The sequence below is a fragment of the Lepisma saccharinum genome, chromosome 1 (assembly GCF_977018435.1).
Source record: "Lepisma saccharinum chromosome 1, izLepSacc3.1, whole genome shotgun sequence".
NCBI lineage: Eukaryota > Metazoa > Arthropoda > Insecta > Zygentoma > Lepismatidae > Lepisma > Lepisma saccharinum.
The window spans coordinates 176316087-176335446 of NC_139229.1; the positions used below are offsets into that span (position 1 = coordinate 176316087).

Genomic DNA, 19360 nt, shown 5'->3' on the forward strand with positions numbered 1-19360 from the left:
AAAATTTACTACGGAAAGCCCACGCTTTGAAGGGGTCTCCTTGTCGCACAACAGTTTTGCTACCTTGTGTTCTGACGTCAGATGACGTATGCTTACGGGGTTAGGTTAGGTTCCATTAGCATAAATACAATGAAAAATTATTATTTAGGCTAAGAGAACTACACCTAGCTAGCCTAACCTGACAACGTAGGCATCTAGTCTAAAATTCAAAAGTTTTCTCCCGGCCCCGTGACATCAGTACACAAGGTTGCTAAAGTGTTGTTCGATAATTGAGACCCCCACGCTGAAGCGCGTGACGTTCCTACTTTGTTTTCGCATTGATCCATGGGAAATAGTTCAGTTTGTAATAGTGGAGCGAGAAATGTGTTTAAGTACAAGTGACATTCTAGAACTAATGATAAACTTGTGATGTTTCAACGTGTGTAGCACGCATGCACGTAGTATGTGATGTGACATGACAGTTCCTACCGAGTATGCCAATTGATAGGGTGAGTGATTGTAACTTGTAAATAATTATAAGTTAATGAAATGCAAATTCGCTTCCTAAAGTATGTGGACAAATATAAAAAACCACCCTTTATTAAACATAAGTAAATATACGCGAAGTTAATTCATGTTTAATTTCTGTGCGGAACAGAACATCAATTTGTGAGGTTAATTTGCAAGAAACAGTGAAGTTTTCATGATATGTATGCAGGGCCGTATCAAGGTTTGTGGAGGCCCCTGGGCAAAATCTTTTTTGCCCCCCCCCCCATTTTTTTATTATTTTTAACTAGGAGTTTTATTAGCTCAATATGTTAACCACCAATTTACAGCAGTTGAAATGGTAGACCTGATTTTAGAATCAGTAGTCATTCACAATATCTACTGAGCGGTACATGTAAAATTGTAATACTGATCTCTTTCCTCGAACTTCCCCATAAAACACTTTAAAATAGACACAAAATCCCTTACCAAACTACAAGAGGTATCAACGTTTACACAAAATTTGGTACTATTATCGTATGAGGGAAACCCCTACGAATCATATATTTCAGACTTCTTTACATTGCTAACGTTTTATTTTCGAGTGTGGAACATTTCCTAAAGTGAAATAATGCATATCAATGTCTATTTCTTACATTTACGAGTACTTACTGTTACTTGTTTCGAATCTGTAACACATTATGGCCGTGATAGCGTACTGGTTTAGGGGGCGTTCTGAGAGTGTTTTGTCGGTTTATGCAGTGTTGCAACCTCGTTCACCGGAAAATATCTACTTTAGTGCCCGGATTTGAAATTATGCTAATACAGTAGAGCGTCGATTATCCGAACGACCGCTTAACCGAACTGTGTACTCGCTCGCACCTGTTACTCTCCCACCCTACCGTCCATCATCCCCCTCACTCCCAAACCAAGTTTCCCACAGTAGTCGCCGCACTGAGCCACCGCTGGCGGAACATTGCTTCTAATGGGGCCTTCATAAGGCGCTGCTGACCGGCCAAGCCGCCAGTCGCTGTGTTTCAACAATCAGCACACTTCTGTCGGTGTATGTATTGTTCATGCAAAATGCGTATGTAATATGTACATATTTTTGTTTAATAAACTGTACCACATACTATATATTCCTACTAAAGTTGCCTTTGTACGTTACTTTGTAATACTTAAAGAGATGCCTGTTTTTATGAATAAATTTACTGTACAGTACTTCTTTTTGGCAAATAAACATGTACAGTTCGATTATCCGAACAAACCAGTTTTCCGAACACCCATGTCCCCCAATTACTTCAGATAATTGACGCTCTACTGTATGTCGCAAACCATTGACGTTAGCCCCAAAAACCATTTTACGTAAGGTTAAGTTAGGTTAGGCAAGCATAGTTAAAAAAAAATACTAGACGTCATGTTCTAGTGAAAACACGGCGAGGCTGAAACACTGGCTATGGGGTTGCATCATCTTAACACACGTAACATTACACTCTTGTGCAGAAAGCAAATGGCAGGAGCAGAAACAGCATGTCGGACAGAGATTTTCGCAGAAAACGATACGCATTCACATTAAAATGGATCAAATCTACATTCAGGAACTTCCACACCGCTAAAGAAAATGATTTACGCAAGTACTTTCTCCTGTAAATTTGAAGGAATCAGTTTCCCTCATACGATAATGTTACCCAAAATTTCCATGCAACATTTCAAGATATACCCTGAAGCTATGTGAATTTCAAGTAAAACGTTCACACGTCGCCACTGACAATCCACGACAATTCAACAGCAAGGGAAATAAAACGCAATAACCAAAATATTTAATTGATAGAGTAGCAGTGTGTTTCATTATTGTTAGGAACTGGAACAGCATTGACAACTTTTTACGGTAACAGTTCGTTATATCGGAGACACTTTTCTTCAAATTTACAGGAGAAACTACTTACTGAAATCAGTGGTAAGAATTTACAATATAGAGAAAGTCTCTAATTTCGTTAATTTTCGGTATACTAACTCATTTTGGCCTCCTAATCACGAATCTGTTGTAAAAAACCGGGGGTCATGTCCGGAAATTGTACATTTTGATGAAAAATTGTTCGTTAGCGCCAAAAAACATCCACGGGTAGCCCCAAAAACCATTGACGTTAGCCCCAAAAACCATCCACGGGTAGCCCCACGAACCATTCACACGAAGTTAGGTTAGGTTCCATTAGCATTCATTTCACCCCTAAATTCATCGAAAAAATAGGGATCGTACTAGAATTGAACATCATAAATCATTTTCTTGTAAAACAACGGCGTGGTTGGATACAATGACAGGAGATTACATTTTTGTTCGTAAAACTACGCATATACATGACCCCCGGTTTTTTTCAACAGATTCGTGATTAGGAGGTCAAAGTTAGTTAGTATACCGAAAATTAACAAAATTGGAGACTTTCTCTATATTGTAAATTCGCTCCAAATCAGTTTCTGTGACATTGTCTATGTTCTTCGAGGTATTTTCTTTCGCGGAAACTGAAAACTTCACCATAGAATGCTGCAGGACAAGAAATATTCACTTTTTATGTAAGGAATTTGCATTTTCTGTAAAGCGACAACATTATGCTGTTTTTTTCCATTATGTACCTGCAGATGGCGCGAGCGTCAAAAGTCACACTGTCTCGCCAGTGTTTCCAAACGTGCCTTTTTTACGAGAATTTTTTTTAACTATGCTTACCTAACCCAACCTAACCTTGCCGGAAATGGTCCATGGGGCTATCCTTCAATGGTTCGTGGGGCTATCATGAATGGTTTTTGGGGCTATCTGTCAATGGTTTTTGGGGCTATCCATCAATGGTTCGTGGGGCTATCCGTTAATGGTTTGCAATGACATAATGAACACGAAAGTAGGTATTTTTCGGTTAAGAAGGTTGAAACACTGCATGCTCATGCCAAATCGACAAAACGCAAGCACGACGCATGATGATCCACAGCTGTGCGCACCATATTGTATGTTCCGCAACGGAAGAAAGGAACCAAAAGAATTACTCGTAATGTGAAAAATCGATGTTATTTTCGTGTAAAAAGCATAATGGCACCTTCAACTATGTTCCGCAATACACAATTCGTAAGTACGAACCATGAGAAACACAAAATATCAGATTGTAACGTGTCTCCGATATAACAAACTGTTACCCTTTTTACGATTATTTGTTATTTCCGTTATTCAACATTGTTTTTCTTCAGTAACAGTTCGTTATATCGGAGACACATTTCGTCATTTTTACAGAAGAAACTACTTACTGAAATGAGTTTCTCCAAGCTTTCCAACGTTCGTGGAGGTAATTTCTTTCATCGTGGAATCTATTTGATGGGCAAATCATATATTTTTCAAGAGAAATATCCCACTGACACACAATTGCCATGCTTCTCGTACGTGAACTGCATGCTCCGCACGTTCGATGACGTAACCCACTGTCAGTTTTTCAAACTCCCTTTTTTTTTTTTTTTTTTTTACTATGCCTGCCTAACCCAACCAAACCTAACCTAACCTTATGGAAATGGTTCGTGGGGCTATCCGTGAATGGTCCGTGGGGCTATCTGTGAACGGTTCGTGGAGCTATCAGTCAGCTACCATGCATAATGGTTCGTGGAGCTATCCGCGAATGGTTCGTGGGGCTATCCGTCAGCTACCCGTGCATAATGTATAATTTCCACCGGAATACGATAGTAGGTATTTCTCGGTGAAGAAGGTTGATACGCTGCATACCTACAACATGAATCAATATGTACCCGCCATATTGTGTGTTCCGGAAGCGAAGAAAGGAATTTAAAAAAATCACTCTGTATGTGAAAAATTGTTTGTTTTAGTGTAAAAAGCATAATGACAGCTAGAACTATGTTCCGGAATACACAATTGGTAAGTACGAACAATGCGAAACCCAAAATATCAGATTTAAATGTGTCTCCGATATAACAAACTGTAACCTTTTCTTCCTATTGAAGTTAATCGTGATGATGAGAATGAAAAGATGATTATGAATGAAACGAAAGGACACATACAAATATCCATCCATGTTACCGTGTCAGAACAACAATTTAACGAACGGCTTGCACAAGCCTTTCCTAGCCTGCTGTGCTGCAGCACATCCCTGAGTACCAACATTTTGTGGTATTTCTTTAAAGGAAATCCGATAACTGAGTCTTAACTTATTGATTGATTGTTAAAAATTTTTTGGGTGCATCACAGAGTCTTAACTTACGGGGGAACCAGCCAGGGGCAGGGCTCAGCCCCCCTTTACATTAGGTAAACTATTTTGCATAATTTGTTTCCAGTGAAGAGTGAAAATGTAGACAACTCACAACTTTAAGGATAAATCCACAGAATATGAACAGTATCTATTACATTCACTCATTTTGTTTATGAGCAGAAGTAGCTGCAAGTAACTAACTAACTAACTCTCTAGCCTTCTTCAACCCGAAGGTTCATGGCTGCAGCAACACAGGCCTTCCATCTTTCCCTATCTTGAGCAAGATCTATATACTCTTTTCCATCTCTACCGATTTCCCTTAGGTCCATCTCGACGTTGTCCCTCCATCTTCGTCTTGGCCTTCCTACAGGTCTCTTACCATCAGGTTTCCCAACAAGAATCCTGAAAACTCCTCTTTCCTCTCCCATTCGTGCCACATGGCCTGCCCACCTAAGTCTTCTTGATTTAATTATTCTAATAATATCTGGACATGAATACAAATTATGTAGTTCTAAATTATGTAACCTTCTCCACTCACCTGTCTCCTCATCCCTTTTAGGTCCAAATATTTTCCTAAGGATCTTATTTTCAAATACTCTCAATTTATGTTCCTCTTTCAATGTAAGGGACCAAGTTTCACATCCATATAATACTACAGGCAAAATTACGGTTTTGTATATTTTAACTTTTAGTTTCTTAGATATTAAACGAGAAGACAAAAGTTTATGAAGAGAGAAGTAACATGCATTTCCTGAATTAAGCCTACTTTTTATTTCCTCTTGAATATAATTTTCATTTGTTAATATTACTCCTAAATATTTGAATTTGGAAACTGGTTCAAACGAGTTGTTACCAATAATTAGATTTTGATTATTACCTAACACTTGGTTTCGGCCTGTAAGCATATATTTAGTTTTCTCTTTGTTAACTTCCAAACCTATCTCTTTAGCAGTTTTGAAAAATATTTTAGCATTATTCTTAATTGTATTCACATCATCCCCCAGTAAGTCTACATCATCAAGTAGCTGCAAGTATTTAGAATATTTTCTAGACTTCAGAAAGTTCTTTCATAGGGGAGCTTCTTTATCTGTACCTTCACTGTCCATGTTGCAACCTCCCGTTTAGACAGAAATCTGTGACTTTGATGTCATCATGCAAGTTCTCTCCGCATCTGCGTCAAAGGCCAACAACAGCTCCCAAGTTATGGGAAGGAAGGGGAGTTTAATTGCTTCAGCCGGGGGTGGAATATACTGTAGGCACCGTGATTAAATATTGTGCGTTTTTTGTGTGTGATATACATATCTGTATCATCTAAAATAGTATGGGGTGTGTAAGGGATAATTTCAGTATCAGTCAGTTAACACTTCAAGAGATGTTTTCAAAGATGTAGAAAAATGTAGTATTTGTGTAGTATATGATATTTATAAATGAATGAGGCCCCCCCCCCACACACACACATTTACCTTCATTTAATATTTTTTTTAAAAAAACGACTTGGTTTACAAAGCCCCCCCTGATAACCAGAAAGCCCCCCCCCCCCGGAAATCAATTCTAGCTACGGGCCTGGGGGGAACATAAACATATACGAGTATATATAAACCACCATGTGCTTTGCCTAATATGCTAGTAAAAAACATTAAACAAGGAAAGAACATAAGTATGTTTGTACTTACCTAAAAAGTCCTCAATACTACGTGAGGTAAGCTGTCTAGTTACAAACACATAAGTCACACACTGCTGAGAAAAGTACTCAATGGCCGAGAGCTGAAAGGAAACAATCAACTCATTCCGCCGTCCGTTAGCTTATGTTAGCGAGGTTTACAAGAGCGTAGCTTAAAGTTAGGTGTCACGTAGTTCACTGATGCACCAAGAGAGAGCGCTAGTATCTCCACAAATTTTTTCCCTAGAAAAACTCAGTTCTAATACAATGTTATTAACGAAAGAAAGTTATGTACTTCGTAGGATTATTTATTATCTTAATCGTATCTGAAAATTGATTGTTTGAATAAGTGTGCCTTATTTCCACACCAAAGCCAAATCAATCCATGGTATAAAGTATACTGACTTTAGATATCTACAAACAGATCGACTGAGAGCTGTTCTACAATTGGATCCAGAAGAGTGTAGATCTACGACAATATTGAAGTTTTTTTTTATTTTTAAAATACAACTTCTTATGTAATTTTTCACAAGCATAGCCAAATGGTTAAAAGATTTTTTGGTGGGGGCCCTGGGGCAATTGCCCCAGTTGCCCATAGGTTGATCTGGCCCTGCATGTATGGGAACTGCATGTGCTGTTAAAAGATGGTCATATTTAGAAATAGTTCGATATCAAATCAATATCAGAACAAGAATGAACTAGCCATATGTGTCAAAGCACTCAACAATTTTACTTCATTCATTATTCTTGCACTAGATCATGTACACAGACACACGAATGTGGGCTATATGGGACTATGCTTGTAGCAACTGTTCGTTCTTGCTATGTAAGACTTCATTTAATGGAATGTCATTTTATTCTTACAAGGAGCATTCCATGAAAAGTGGTTGAATTCCATTCCATGTACATAACAAAATTAATCAATCTGAAAATGTTCTTGTTTTTAATTGCACTAAGGTGTGAATGCATATAATTTGCATATTCCAACAACAAAAAACACTAGCATCTGTGGCCTATATGCCTCACAGACAAATGAAGTCAAACTTGGCTACATTTTTAAATTTTTCGTTATTGCTTTTCCAGCATTCAGGCTATGTCATCATACTCAGTTTTTTAATTGTTAGCAGACACCACAAAGTACTTCATAATGCTATGAAATCAGTTCATTATGGATATTTTAATCCCATCCCATCTCATGTCTAGAACAAAAACACTGATTTTAGTTTCATATGAACATATGTAGTTATTTATAAAGAGCAATTACAGAATACCGGAAGTATCTCAGATTGCTTTCAAATTTGGCAAAATTCAGATTGCTTTCAAATTTGGTATACTCACTAATTCTGACCTCGAAATCACGAATCTGTAGTTAAAAATTGGCGGTCATGTCTAGAAAATGTGAAATAAGTAGAAATAAGGGGGTCCGTGAACGAAGTAAACACTGGTGATTTATGAAGGAAACAACATTTTTTTCCAATGATTAGCGTTCAAAAACTATGTTTATGAATACCCTGAATTTTGACTATGCTTGCCTATCCTATCCTAACCTAACCTAATCTTACGTGTATGGTTCGTGGGGCAAGTTTGTTTTCCAATTTTATTGAAGACTCCATATTGTCACATGTAAAGCAACGCTACATGGAACGGATAGCGAACTTCACTTGTTCACATCATCAAACATGTCGACCAGTAGTGTATCGACAATCATTGCGGTAATGTATGCATGGTATTTCACATTTTCTAGACATGACCGCCAATTTTTAACTGCAGATTCGTGATTTCGAGGTCAGAATTAGTGAGTATACCAAATTTGAAAGCAATTGGCAATACTTCCGGTATTCTGTAATTATACCATTTATAATTCAATCCCATTACATTGTATGTGTGAAATGTCACACGTGTAATGCTGGAATGTCCCATAAATGTTTTGGTCAATATTTTAATTTTAAATAAGAGAAAGTATACTGCTATGACATTGTGAACTTGGAAAAATAAAGTTCCCTATTTTGTACCTCTTCAGTACATACTGGACCTTGTCATTCATTGGTGAATGTGCAATTTGTCATTGTGCATGCATATGTTATTTACCAATTTTGTGAAGTATTTTACTAATAACCCTGAAATCATTGTTAGTTTTCTTGAATTTGCTCCTGTATATTTGCAGGGAGCTGCAGGTAGAGGATCAAAGAAAGACATCAATAAAGATTCAAGAAGCTCTGTTACAAAAGGCAGTAATGTGAAAGAAAGTAAGAGCAATAGTCTTAGAAGAAAAGCAGGAGGAGAAAGTAATGATAGGAATAAATCAAAGGAGAGGACTGAAGTGAAAGGAAAGGACAAAGCTGAAACGAAAACAAGAGATGCCTCTGTACCAAGAAGAAGAGTGGAAGAGAAGCATATTGATTCAAGACAGAAGATTTCTTTACAGGCAGGGACCACAATTGCTAAGTCAAGAAGTGTCAGTCGGGATGCCAGAAAGGATGCTGATGAAGGAAAGGATTCAACAAGTAAAATTAGGACAAGCAGAGATGAGACAAAGAGGGGTGCAAAATCTTTGTCAATACGCGAGGTGCAAAATAAAGTGTCACCTAGGACGGTTAGCAATAGGAGCGTAAATCAAACTGTGAGAGGTAAGTTGACTTCTTTACTTTTATGTAGCTGCGGGAAGTATTAATTCGTGAGCAGTTATTTATAATGTCAAGAGCCCAAACCTAACCCACCTACTTGCATATAGGAGCAGGATGGAAATTCATTTGTTTTGAGTTTTGTTTTAAATCTACTTTTTATGTACTGTACTGATAGGGTAATTGGGACTGTACCTACAGTTTAAAATGGAATCTGAACCACTGTGAGCCTGCACCAGGTATCGGACCCGGGACCCTATGATTACAAGGTGCAGATAACACCACTACACCATTGGGGAGGCAAAATTTATTTATTGCAAACAGTGCAATGAGAAATCAGAAAACCTGGTAAGTGTATGTGCTTGTAGGCATGTATACAATTCAAGTAGAAAATGCTTATGTATTATCTGACTGTGCACTTTTTTCTTCAAGGTTAGAGAAAGTTGATTGCATGCATGAAGTTCATAAATGAAACAAAACATCCTTAAACATGATTTGCTATATATTGACAATACTGGAAGTATCTCCGATTACTTTCAAATTTGGCATACTCACTAATTTTGGCCTCGTAATCACGAATCTGCAGTTAAAAATTGGCGGTCAGCACAACGAATCCACAGTCATTGTTGTGGGTTTCCATGACCAGGCTGTGTTACTCAATAGTAGTTCCACAATTCCCTCACAATGATGTGGTGGCCACCAGTTCTACACACTGGTCAAAATCTGAGGAAAAGTTGTTATGCTTCCCCAAGGAAGCTTCCTGCACGTGTCCCGTAGTCCAAGCCCAAAGCTTACAGCTTAGAGTGCAAGGCCACAGCATGGAACTAAGTATGTAAATCATCCCATACTTGTCTCCCATGTAAGTACACATTACCATTCTGTCTCCAGGTGGTACTTTGGTGCATATTTACTTTTAATTTTATACTACAATCGTTAGAAACCCTCCGTGTACAGCCAGGACAGCAGCTGTTGCATTGGCTGTACATGTCTCAAACTTGGGATAAAAAAGTGTTGTTCTGGTGTCACTTGGTTGTAGCATTCACCTCATTTCTCTTGTAAAAGGTGTGTTGTACTTTGGAAGGTATTTTTTCTAATACGACGCCTTTGGTAATGGGTAAAAATGACATTTTTAAGAAATTTGAAGGACTGGTGACTACATGCCACCGAAAATTTTAACTTTGTAAAATTTGTCAACAGATTTCAGTGTTTAAAGTAACGTTATATTTATTTCAAGATACACAAGCCACAATTAACAAAATATCATTGTATGCAAGCACATAAAGAAAAAATATGGAAATTCTAACTGTATTAAACTAAATGAAAGGTGAAAAATTATGATCAGATCAAACTAACACTCCCAAATAAAATCAAATCATTTTCAAGAACTATGCACATTTACATTGAAAATGTTCATTTCCATTATGTAGTTGAAAGGCCAAGAAGGATATTTGAGAATGATTCAGCATCCATGTGACCAGCTCTTCTCCAACTCATACTCTGGAGCACTTTCGCTATTTTTTTAAACAAATTATAATTCTATGGACTCACAAAATAACACACATGAAAATTCTAACAGCACTAAACCTAACACTGTTAGGTTACTATGGGCAACACCATCATAACCTGTTAAATAGTACCAAATAAAGCCGTTCATTACTTCACTATTACACATCTCGGCAAGGTAAAAATAACAGATAATATTCATATTCAATACAATCTTCATAAAAAATGCAAAATTTGCCACTACCTTGTGGGTGGACTGAAATCGACCTCAGGTGCCAAGAAAGATGGGGTGGGGGACATAGTGGTAATGCATAATCTTGTAATCAAAGGATCCTGGGTTTGGTATCCATAGTGGTTCGGATTCCACTTTAAACAACATCAACCTATTTGTCCGTAAAGTGGACTTAAAACAAGAACAAGTCATGAAAGAACATATACATAAATAAGTTTTATGTTGTTTATAAATAGAAGGTAAAATGACTGGGATGCAAACTCACTGTTCTTTGATTATAATTATCATGCTATATGGAGGAGTGACTACATTCACTGTAAATTTCCTTTGCACCCATACTCGTTACAGGCAATGATAAATTACGTACCCAAAGAGCTATTAGCATGCCAACGGAAGTACCTGGGAAAAGCCGCAGAGGTATTTCCCGGGGACTCCCATCGAAGAGCAACATAGCAGAAGCCTCAATGTCCAAGGGAGGTGGTGATGCTGGCAGAAGAGAGAGAACTCAACACAGAGCTACGAAGAGGGAAGCCCCACCGCCTGAGAAGTTGAGCAGGGAAAGGACCCGCACGAGGACCTTGAGCCCAAAGGAAGTGAAAATTGCCAAAAGCGAGCAGAGCTACCTGGCCGCAACTTCTAAATCAAGTCGTGCCAAGACTCTTGCTCCACAACAACTGAAAGTAGGTGGAAGGAAGACATCTGACTATACTGCACCAAGGGAAATTGCGAGTACCAGTAAGTCTGGTACCTTCGTAAATGAAGAAGAGGTAGCTCCAGATGTAGATGACAATGCTGCAGGAGAATATGACTATGAAGATGACTTTGAGGTATGTGATGTGATATGTTCCATAGAATTCATAAAAGATAATCTGCTTTTTTAAAATATTAGTTTTGTCTTTGTGATGAGAGTGAACATTGTGATATTTTACAATTAAAATCATGAATTTGTATTAGTTGCAAGTGAAGAAAGTATTTTACCAAATTTGAATTTTTTCCTCCAATAAAAAAGGTACGTACTCTCATTGCTTATCAGCACATAGTGTGGGTTTCAATTTTTCGTTCTACTTCTTCATTCCATGTGGAAACTATTCACTTATTTTGAAATTAAATGGTAATGAACTTTCCATTACTGATTGCCCTGACTGCAATTTTTCCATAGCTGTCCTCAGTCATTTTAGGTGAGTACCATAATGGTACTTTCAGTGAAGGCCATTGACACTTCTGATTACGTGAGTATTCCATTCATTAATTTTGCAATATATTTTTTACTAAATGCATTTTCGTGTAGGATTCACACTGACTTGGGAAAGTCTGGGAAATTTTTATTTTTTGTGTTTGCTTACCAAGATTGGAAATCGAGAACATATTTCACATTTCCCTCCAAACGGGCTTTTTTTTTAGTGGGTGAGATGTTTTACATAAATATGATCTTATATTTAAATTTTCGTCATTTATGTTCAATGATGTTGAATAAACTTTATTCATTTGATTAACATGCAGAGTTGAAGGCAAACACTCATTTATTTGTATGTTGGATTGTTATACAATGGTCTGGACAGGTCTTTAAAAGTACCTAGAAAAATCAGGGAATTTGGTTTTGTATAATTGGTGGGAACACTGTATGTCATATAGTTTTGGCTTAGAAAATATTAAATAAACAAGCTCTTGAAAAATATTGAAAATGATTATTTATGTTGAAATATTGTTTTTGATGCACTTTTCTAATTGTATGTATATTATCTCAACCTCTTTATGAATCTGAGAGGAAATACAAACTGCTAGTAAGATTATTTTGTTCTTTTAAGATACAGTTTGCTAGTTTACTTTGTAACGGTTAGCTTGCTAGGATAATAATAATAATAATAATATTGCTACCAAAATTACAAAAAATTAGCTTGAGGCCGGGATCGAAAATATTACTAGCAAGAACGTACAAAATTGCTGAAAAAAAGGGGAAGCTTTGTGATGTATTCACTGTGTTGTTCACAGCACACTTTGTTTGGCTGGACCCAAAAGTCATATCTCCAAATGCTACAGATTACCCAAAATTCAATTTGTACCAAAGGGATGATACCTTATGCTTAAGTTCTTGTATGGGTTTTACGTACACCTGCAAAATAAGTGTCGCGACAAGAATTTCAAAATTGCGCATGCGTAATGTACTGTTATTCCTTATAAGTAAATTTCATTTAGCACTGGTTACCAATTATGTATCTACACATGTATAAATATATGTACACACATAAAATTAGGCCACAATTAGTATTTGTTAAGTAATGTTAAATTACTGTAGTCGCGTTTCTCTTTTAACGTCAATAACAAATTTATTCAAAAATGTTTTATCTTTCAATAATAAGATTATAATAGTAACGTGCACCTTGGAAACAATTGGATTACTTCTTTTTACAAACATCAATATTCTGATGCAAAACATGCGTTCATATCATAAATTTCAGATTTGCTGTTTTTATACGCTAACCAAGCAACAATTTTGGACTTTACCTCTTGACGAGTAACTATGTTAATGTTACAATCAACAATCTTCAATAAACCTAATGGAATACCATTTTTGTATTAATCAATGCATCGTGCGTTCAATTAACAAATGCTCTTTTTACAATTGTAATGATTAGTTAATTCCCTTCAGCGCACTTCAAAAACTTTAACAACACAGCATCTATAATTTTGCTTAAAACTAAATTGTATTCTCGCTCAGCAAGAGAAATCCCATTAAACACACCAGTGTTCAACACTCGGTAATCTCAATACATAATTTAACATTAGTCCCTAACATGGCTTTCATTTATATTGCTCACTAACAACCTCGATGCTTTTATCACACAGCCTTAAAAGTTATTCCATTTTTTTAGGTATATAAACAGCACAAGAATTACTATGCATTAAATTAGATGCTCTTTAGGAAAAGTGGATGTAAAAGGGGCAAATTGCTTTCTTTGGTATCGTACGTGCGTTAGCAATGCATTATGCACCTATTGTCACACGTCTCGATTAGGCCAGTTGCATTTTTGCGACGATTCGATTGTTTTAATCAATTTGTGTCTTAACACGACTTATTCGCAAGTTTTAAGAAAAATGCAATTCAACTTCCCAAATTGTACAGTATTTTTTTGGTCCAATTTTTTACTTTGCTCAGTGCAAGAATTGCAAATTACGTAATTTTCCTCTACAAGCAATGCTATTGCGAAATTTTCTCAATCACCAGGTTCGCATCAGAAAAAAGGGGAGGAACTCGCGACGTTGTTTTAACTGTGTTTTGTGTAATGGATATGTCAATTACATAAAAAAGGTAGAATTGGAACATTTTTACACTTTCACCAAAATCACTGGTTATAGCACTGTTAAATTCGTAGTAAACCAACCACTTGTAACACTAAGTATAATGGCCACACTTTTTTGACAAAAATAAGTTTCATACCTTTATACTGCACCTCAAATGATGTTCCTCGTAATTGCGTCGACGTTTCTCCTTCCTTCCACGGTTGCTTGACGAATACTTATAGACTCCAAGAAATGTGGGGTTGAATTTCCAAATTTGGCCCCCAGTCATAAGCGTCCTCCTTCATTCCACGTAATAATATCGTCAGTAGTTACTGTATTATACAGGGTGCGGCAGAACCAACTAAGCAGTTTTAAGGAGCAATAAAAATTAAATCTGGATATATAGAGAAAATTAGTACAATATACCATTTTACATTCATTTAGTTTTGAAAATAATGTCCTCAAGATGGCGGCCGTCAGCATCAATACATTGTTGTAGACGATCCCTGAAGTTTCGAGCAGCTCTTGCACACATATCGCGGGGTATGGCATTCACTTCGTCAATAATCCGCTCTTTTAACTCTGGTAAGGTGTGAGGGCGGCTTTTGAAAACCTTTTCCTTCAGATATCCCCAAAGAAAGTAGTCACAAATGCTCAAATCTGGTGACCGCGCAGGCCACCGGACATCACCCCTCAAAGAGACGAGGCATCCCGGAAACATTTCTCTCAAAACATCAAGTGAAATTCGAGCTGTGTGAGCAGTAGCTCCATCATGTTGGAACCACAAGTCCCCCAGTCCATGTTCTTCAACAATCTCATCCATTCTGGGTTGCAGAAAATTTTGCAACATTGAAACATAACGTGTGGAATTCACTGTCACTGTCACTCCTTCCTCCTCAAAAAAGTAAGGGCCTACCACGCCAAATTGTGATATGGCACACCACACTGTCACTTTAGGAGAATGTTGCGGTCTTTCATGAATAATGCGGGGGTTATGTTCAGCCCAGTAGTGAAAGTTTTGCTTATTCACGCACCCACAAAGATGAAAATGTGCCTCGTCACTACTGAAGAAAGCTGCATTCGGAGGGATCTGAGCAAGCATTTGCTCACACAGATTTTTACGGTTGGCGTAGTCTGCTGGGCGTAATTCTTGAGCAATCATTATTTTGAAAGGATGGAACTTCAAATCGCAGTGCAGAATCCTTCTCAAACTGCGGTCTGAAATCCCCAATGCAACAGCATGTTGTCGAGCAGAATGTTGCGGCAATTGTTGAACTGCTGTTCTCACCCGCTGCACATTTTCTGGCGTTCTGATGGATCTGCGTCGGCCATGTGTATCTCTTCTTAGTGTGCTACCAGTTTCCTCCAACTGCCGAACCCACGACCGAATTGTGTTTGCATTAGGAACGGCATTGTTGCGTGGAATGTTGAACTGGCGCCGAAAAGCTCGTTGTGTAGCGATCACAGATCTGTTGTTTTCATAATATGCGCGAACGGCAAAACCACGATGTGCACCGGTCCAGACCATCTTAGCTACTGAAATGGGGTCAACGCCTGAACAAAGGCAGACCACGTGCAACTGCCTACCCCCACCACAGCTCCCGCGGTAATCGATAGAAACTGCTTAGTCGGTTCTGCCGCACCCTGTAGTTTGTTGACGATACTTACAACTACGTGAACATGTTCCCCAGGCATCGCACTTGCCGAAACGGGCCAAGTATATGCGAGCCCCAATTCAAATTTTATCGAAGCAGGTGTTGCTTCTGCATCAAGCTGACACGTGATTAGAACTCTGGCAGACTGGTTGAAGCCAGAGCGAGTGACCTACTGCTGGTTCACCTGCGCTGCTGTTACGTCAATGCCACTACTCGTGTGATACAAGAAACAGCCGAGAATAGCTGAACAGGTGCTGCCACATATAGTGAATTTTTAAAACCACACAAGTTTTAATGTATTACTTAAACGTTTTACGCCAAGAACACAGAGAGATGAGACTTGTAGGATTTTCGGTAATTTTATATATAATAAACGTAGTTATTTACCGGAAATCGCTACAACTTAAAAGATAAGTCACAAAAAAATATATTAGAGCAAGTAGTGTACCTTAATTGGCAATGCTTCACCATTTTACACACTGCTTTGTTCAGGGCAGTAGCTGAATTAATTATATTTTTGTTTTAAATGTATATAATTTTTTATCATATGAAAAAACACACTTGATTTTCCATCACTTAAGGAACTTGCTAATGATTTTATTACATGTATCAAGTTGGATGTTTATTTTATGCTTATTGTTTAGGATTATGAATCTGATTTCGAAGAATGCTCCGAATCTGAAGATGAAATTGAAGACGAAGCTTTGGATGACGATGAGGTGGAGGAAGATGGAGAAGAGTCAGATGATGACGAGGGAGATGAGGTTTTTGAGGAAATTACGCAGAACATGGTAGAAGAGGAGAAGAAGATGGACTCCGGGAATTATGATATGGCTGGTCAGGAGAGGACTAGGCGGGAGATGGAAGAACTTCGGAGAGCGATGGAACGAGAAAATTCTGCAGCTTTGGTCAGGAGGTACGTAGCATCTGATTCTCACCCAGAATGATCACATGTGCAAAAATGGAAGGCAATTTGAAGAATTTTCCTTGGAATACATACAAAGGGTGTATCATAATGATCCACACTTTCGAATGACCTGCATCCCATGGTTGACCATTGAGCTTGTCATGGCAGTCACAGGTAGCTAGTACCTGGACAGATGCAGGCCAATTCTTTTGAGTCATGGCACATTTTCTGTACCACTGTCAGTGTGTGTGTGTGTGGATGGCGATCAGCAATGACAGCACTGGAGGATGTGGTTCTTTTGGAAAGAGGGCACGAGTACCACAGATATTCACAGATGATAATCAGGGGAGTATGGTGGGTGTTGCAGCACCTGGAACCCCATCTTGTCAATGGCTTCAATACTATGAGCTGGAGATGGGTCCAATCAATGCAATCATGCTCATCAGCTGGCTTGAACTGGGACCTCCATTAACAGCACAGCATATGTGGAGACTTTCCTCAGAGGTGTGCTTTTGCGACGTGATAATGTTTCCTTTGCATACCAGTTGGGAACAACTGCCAACAGTGTCAAGATTGGGTTCCATGTGCTGTCACACCTACCATACTTCCCCGACTATTGTGTGTGAATGTCTGTGGTATTGATGCCCTTTTTCCTTAAGAGCTACGTCGTTCAGTGCTGTCCTTGCTGATTGTATTTCATATTGTCTTCGCACACACTGACAGTGGTGCAGAAAATGTGCTGTAGCTCAAGTGGATTGGCCCACTTCTGTCCAGTGCTGATATAAGGTGATAGACCAAGGTACTAGCTACCTGTGACTGCCATTACAAGCCCAATGATCAACCATGGGATGTGGGCCATTCAAAAGTGTAAATCATTGAAACACCCCTAGTATTTTTTGGATGCATGCAAACAGCAATCCCACTGACCAGAAAATAACAATTTTAAATATGTGTACTTGTCCAACTTTTCGTTACTGGAGAGCTTAGTGGGTGCAAATACTGCAATGATAAGCCCAGCATAGTTTAACAGTCAGTGGTGAGTGTTCATTTCTTTGTTCTTATTTTCTACTAGGGATGTGTTGAAGCCGATTAACGATGTATGAATATCGGCAGAAATTGCCATATCAGCATCGGCAAATATCTCATATTTAAACCGGTACCGATAATACTACAGTTTTACCTTCTAATGAGTTTTATATTTTAATTTTGTAAGATCCATTGAAAATTAGGTTAATGGATCTTCATCATTGCAGTTTTTAATAAAATTATTGTAAACACTCATTCAAAGGATCAACCTACCTGAAAATCAGAATTAGAAAAGTACGTTGCTGAACAGACTATTCCACGTGACCAGGAACCACTGTTGTATTGGAAATTCAAAAATGAGTATCCAAGTGGCAAGAAAATACTTGGCCATACCTGCTGCATTAGTATTCAGTGGATGAGTGTTCAGTGTTGCTGGACAGATTTGCGATAAGACAAGAGATGGGTTACTTCCAGATATTTAATATGCAATTAGAAATGTTTATAGCAAATGTATACTACAGGGTGGGCCAAAAGTCCCTTACCACCCCTTGTAAAATCGTTTTAGTGGAAATTGATGAATAACAACCATGTGTGACCACATTAGGCCTAGGGGGAAGTCATAAGGTGGGAGTGTCCTTGACGGTGGCCATCTTGAAAGCCGCCATCTTGGATACAAGTCCAGTTTTGTAAATGGGAAGGTAGGCATGCGATACATGATTTTAGGCTAGAATTTGATAAGGAAAACAATGGTGAAGTCGTAATGTTGAAATCTTCATTTGTTAAAAAGTTACAGGCATTCAATTGTTGGAATCACACTTTTACATATGGTGCTCTACGTGAGCGCCCTCCAGCGCCACGCACGTGTGTAGTCGTTCACCCCAATTGTCCATGACCCTGCTAAGTGTGTCAGGTAAAATATCAGCACAGGCTGCAAAGATCCTTTCTTCCAGGTGAGCAACATTCCTGATCTTCTCGGCGTATACCTTGGCCTTTAAATGACCCCACAAATAAAAATCCAATGGAGTCAGATCGGGTGAACGTGCCGGCCACTCAATGAGACCACGACGCCCGATCCACCGTCCAGGAAATTGTTCATTCAGATAATCACGGACGTTTAATTTTAATGGGGAGGTGCACCATCCTGTTGGATAAATAAGGGAAATGTGCCATCCTCGGACAACACTGACGGCAGGATGAGATCACGCAACATTGCCAAATAATGATCAGCATTAAGGTTACCAGGAATGACGAATGGACCAATTAGTTTGGTACCCCATAGGCTGCACCACACCTTAACTTTTCCAGCTCCTACCAATTTACAGGGGTCAACCCAGTGAGGATTGGTAGCGGACCAATAGCGACAGTTTTGTTTGTTGACCTCTCCTTGCACATAAAAATTCACTTCGTCGGAAAACGGGATTTTTGAGGCGAATATGGGATCTGCTTCAAGTTGGGCAACTGCCCAGTCACAGAATTCCAGGCGTCGATCTGGATCGTCTTCTGATAAATAATGTTGAAGTTGCAATTTGTACGGATGCCAATTGTTTTTCTTTAGGATGCGTCTGATGGATGTACGGCTGACACCACATGCCGCTGAGAGACTACGAGTACTGTGGTGTGGTGATGTTGCAACAGATGCCAACACTGCTATGGTTGTGCCTTCGTCTGTTGCAGCAGTGGGTCTTCCAGACCTGGGTTTGTCCGCTACTGAACCATTATCCATGAATTTCTGGAAGAGGTTGGCAACACTCACATGAGACACAGGATGTCGATCTGGGTG

At 38.6% G+C, this 19360-nt stretch overlaps 1 protein-coding gene across 1 annotated transcript in view; it reads left to right on the forward strand.

The window, feature by feature from the left end:
* Positions 1-335: 335 nt before the first annotated feature.
* Positions 336-19360, forward strand: part of LOC146004441 (cytoplasmic dynein 2 intermediate chain 1) — an 81453-nt gene continuing 62428 nt past the window's right edge. The window contains exons 1-4 of the mRNA XM_083143299.1: positions 336-488; positions 8522-8984; positions 11062-11540; positions 16292-16563. Coding sequence (XP_082999425.1) covers positions 474-488; positions 8522-8984; positions 11062-11540; positions 16292-16563 — 1229 coding nt within the window. The 5' untranslated portion in view covers positions 336-473. The remainder of the gene's footprint in view (positions 489-8521; positions 8985-11061; positions 11541-16291; positions 16564-19360) is intronic.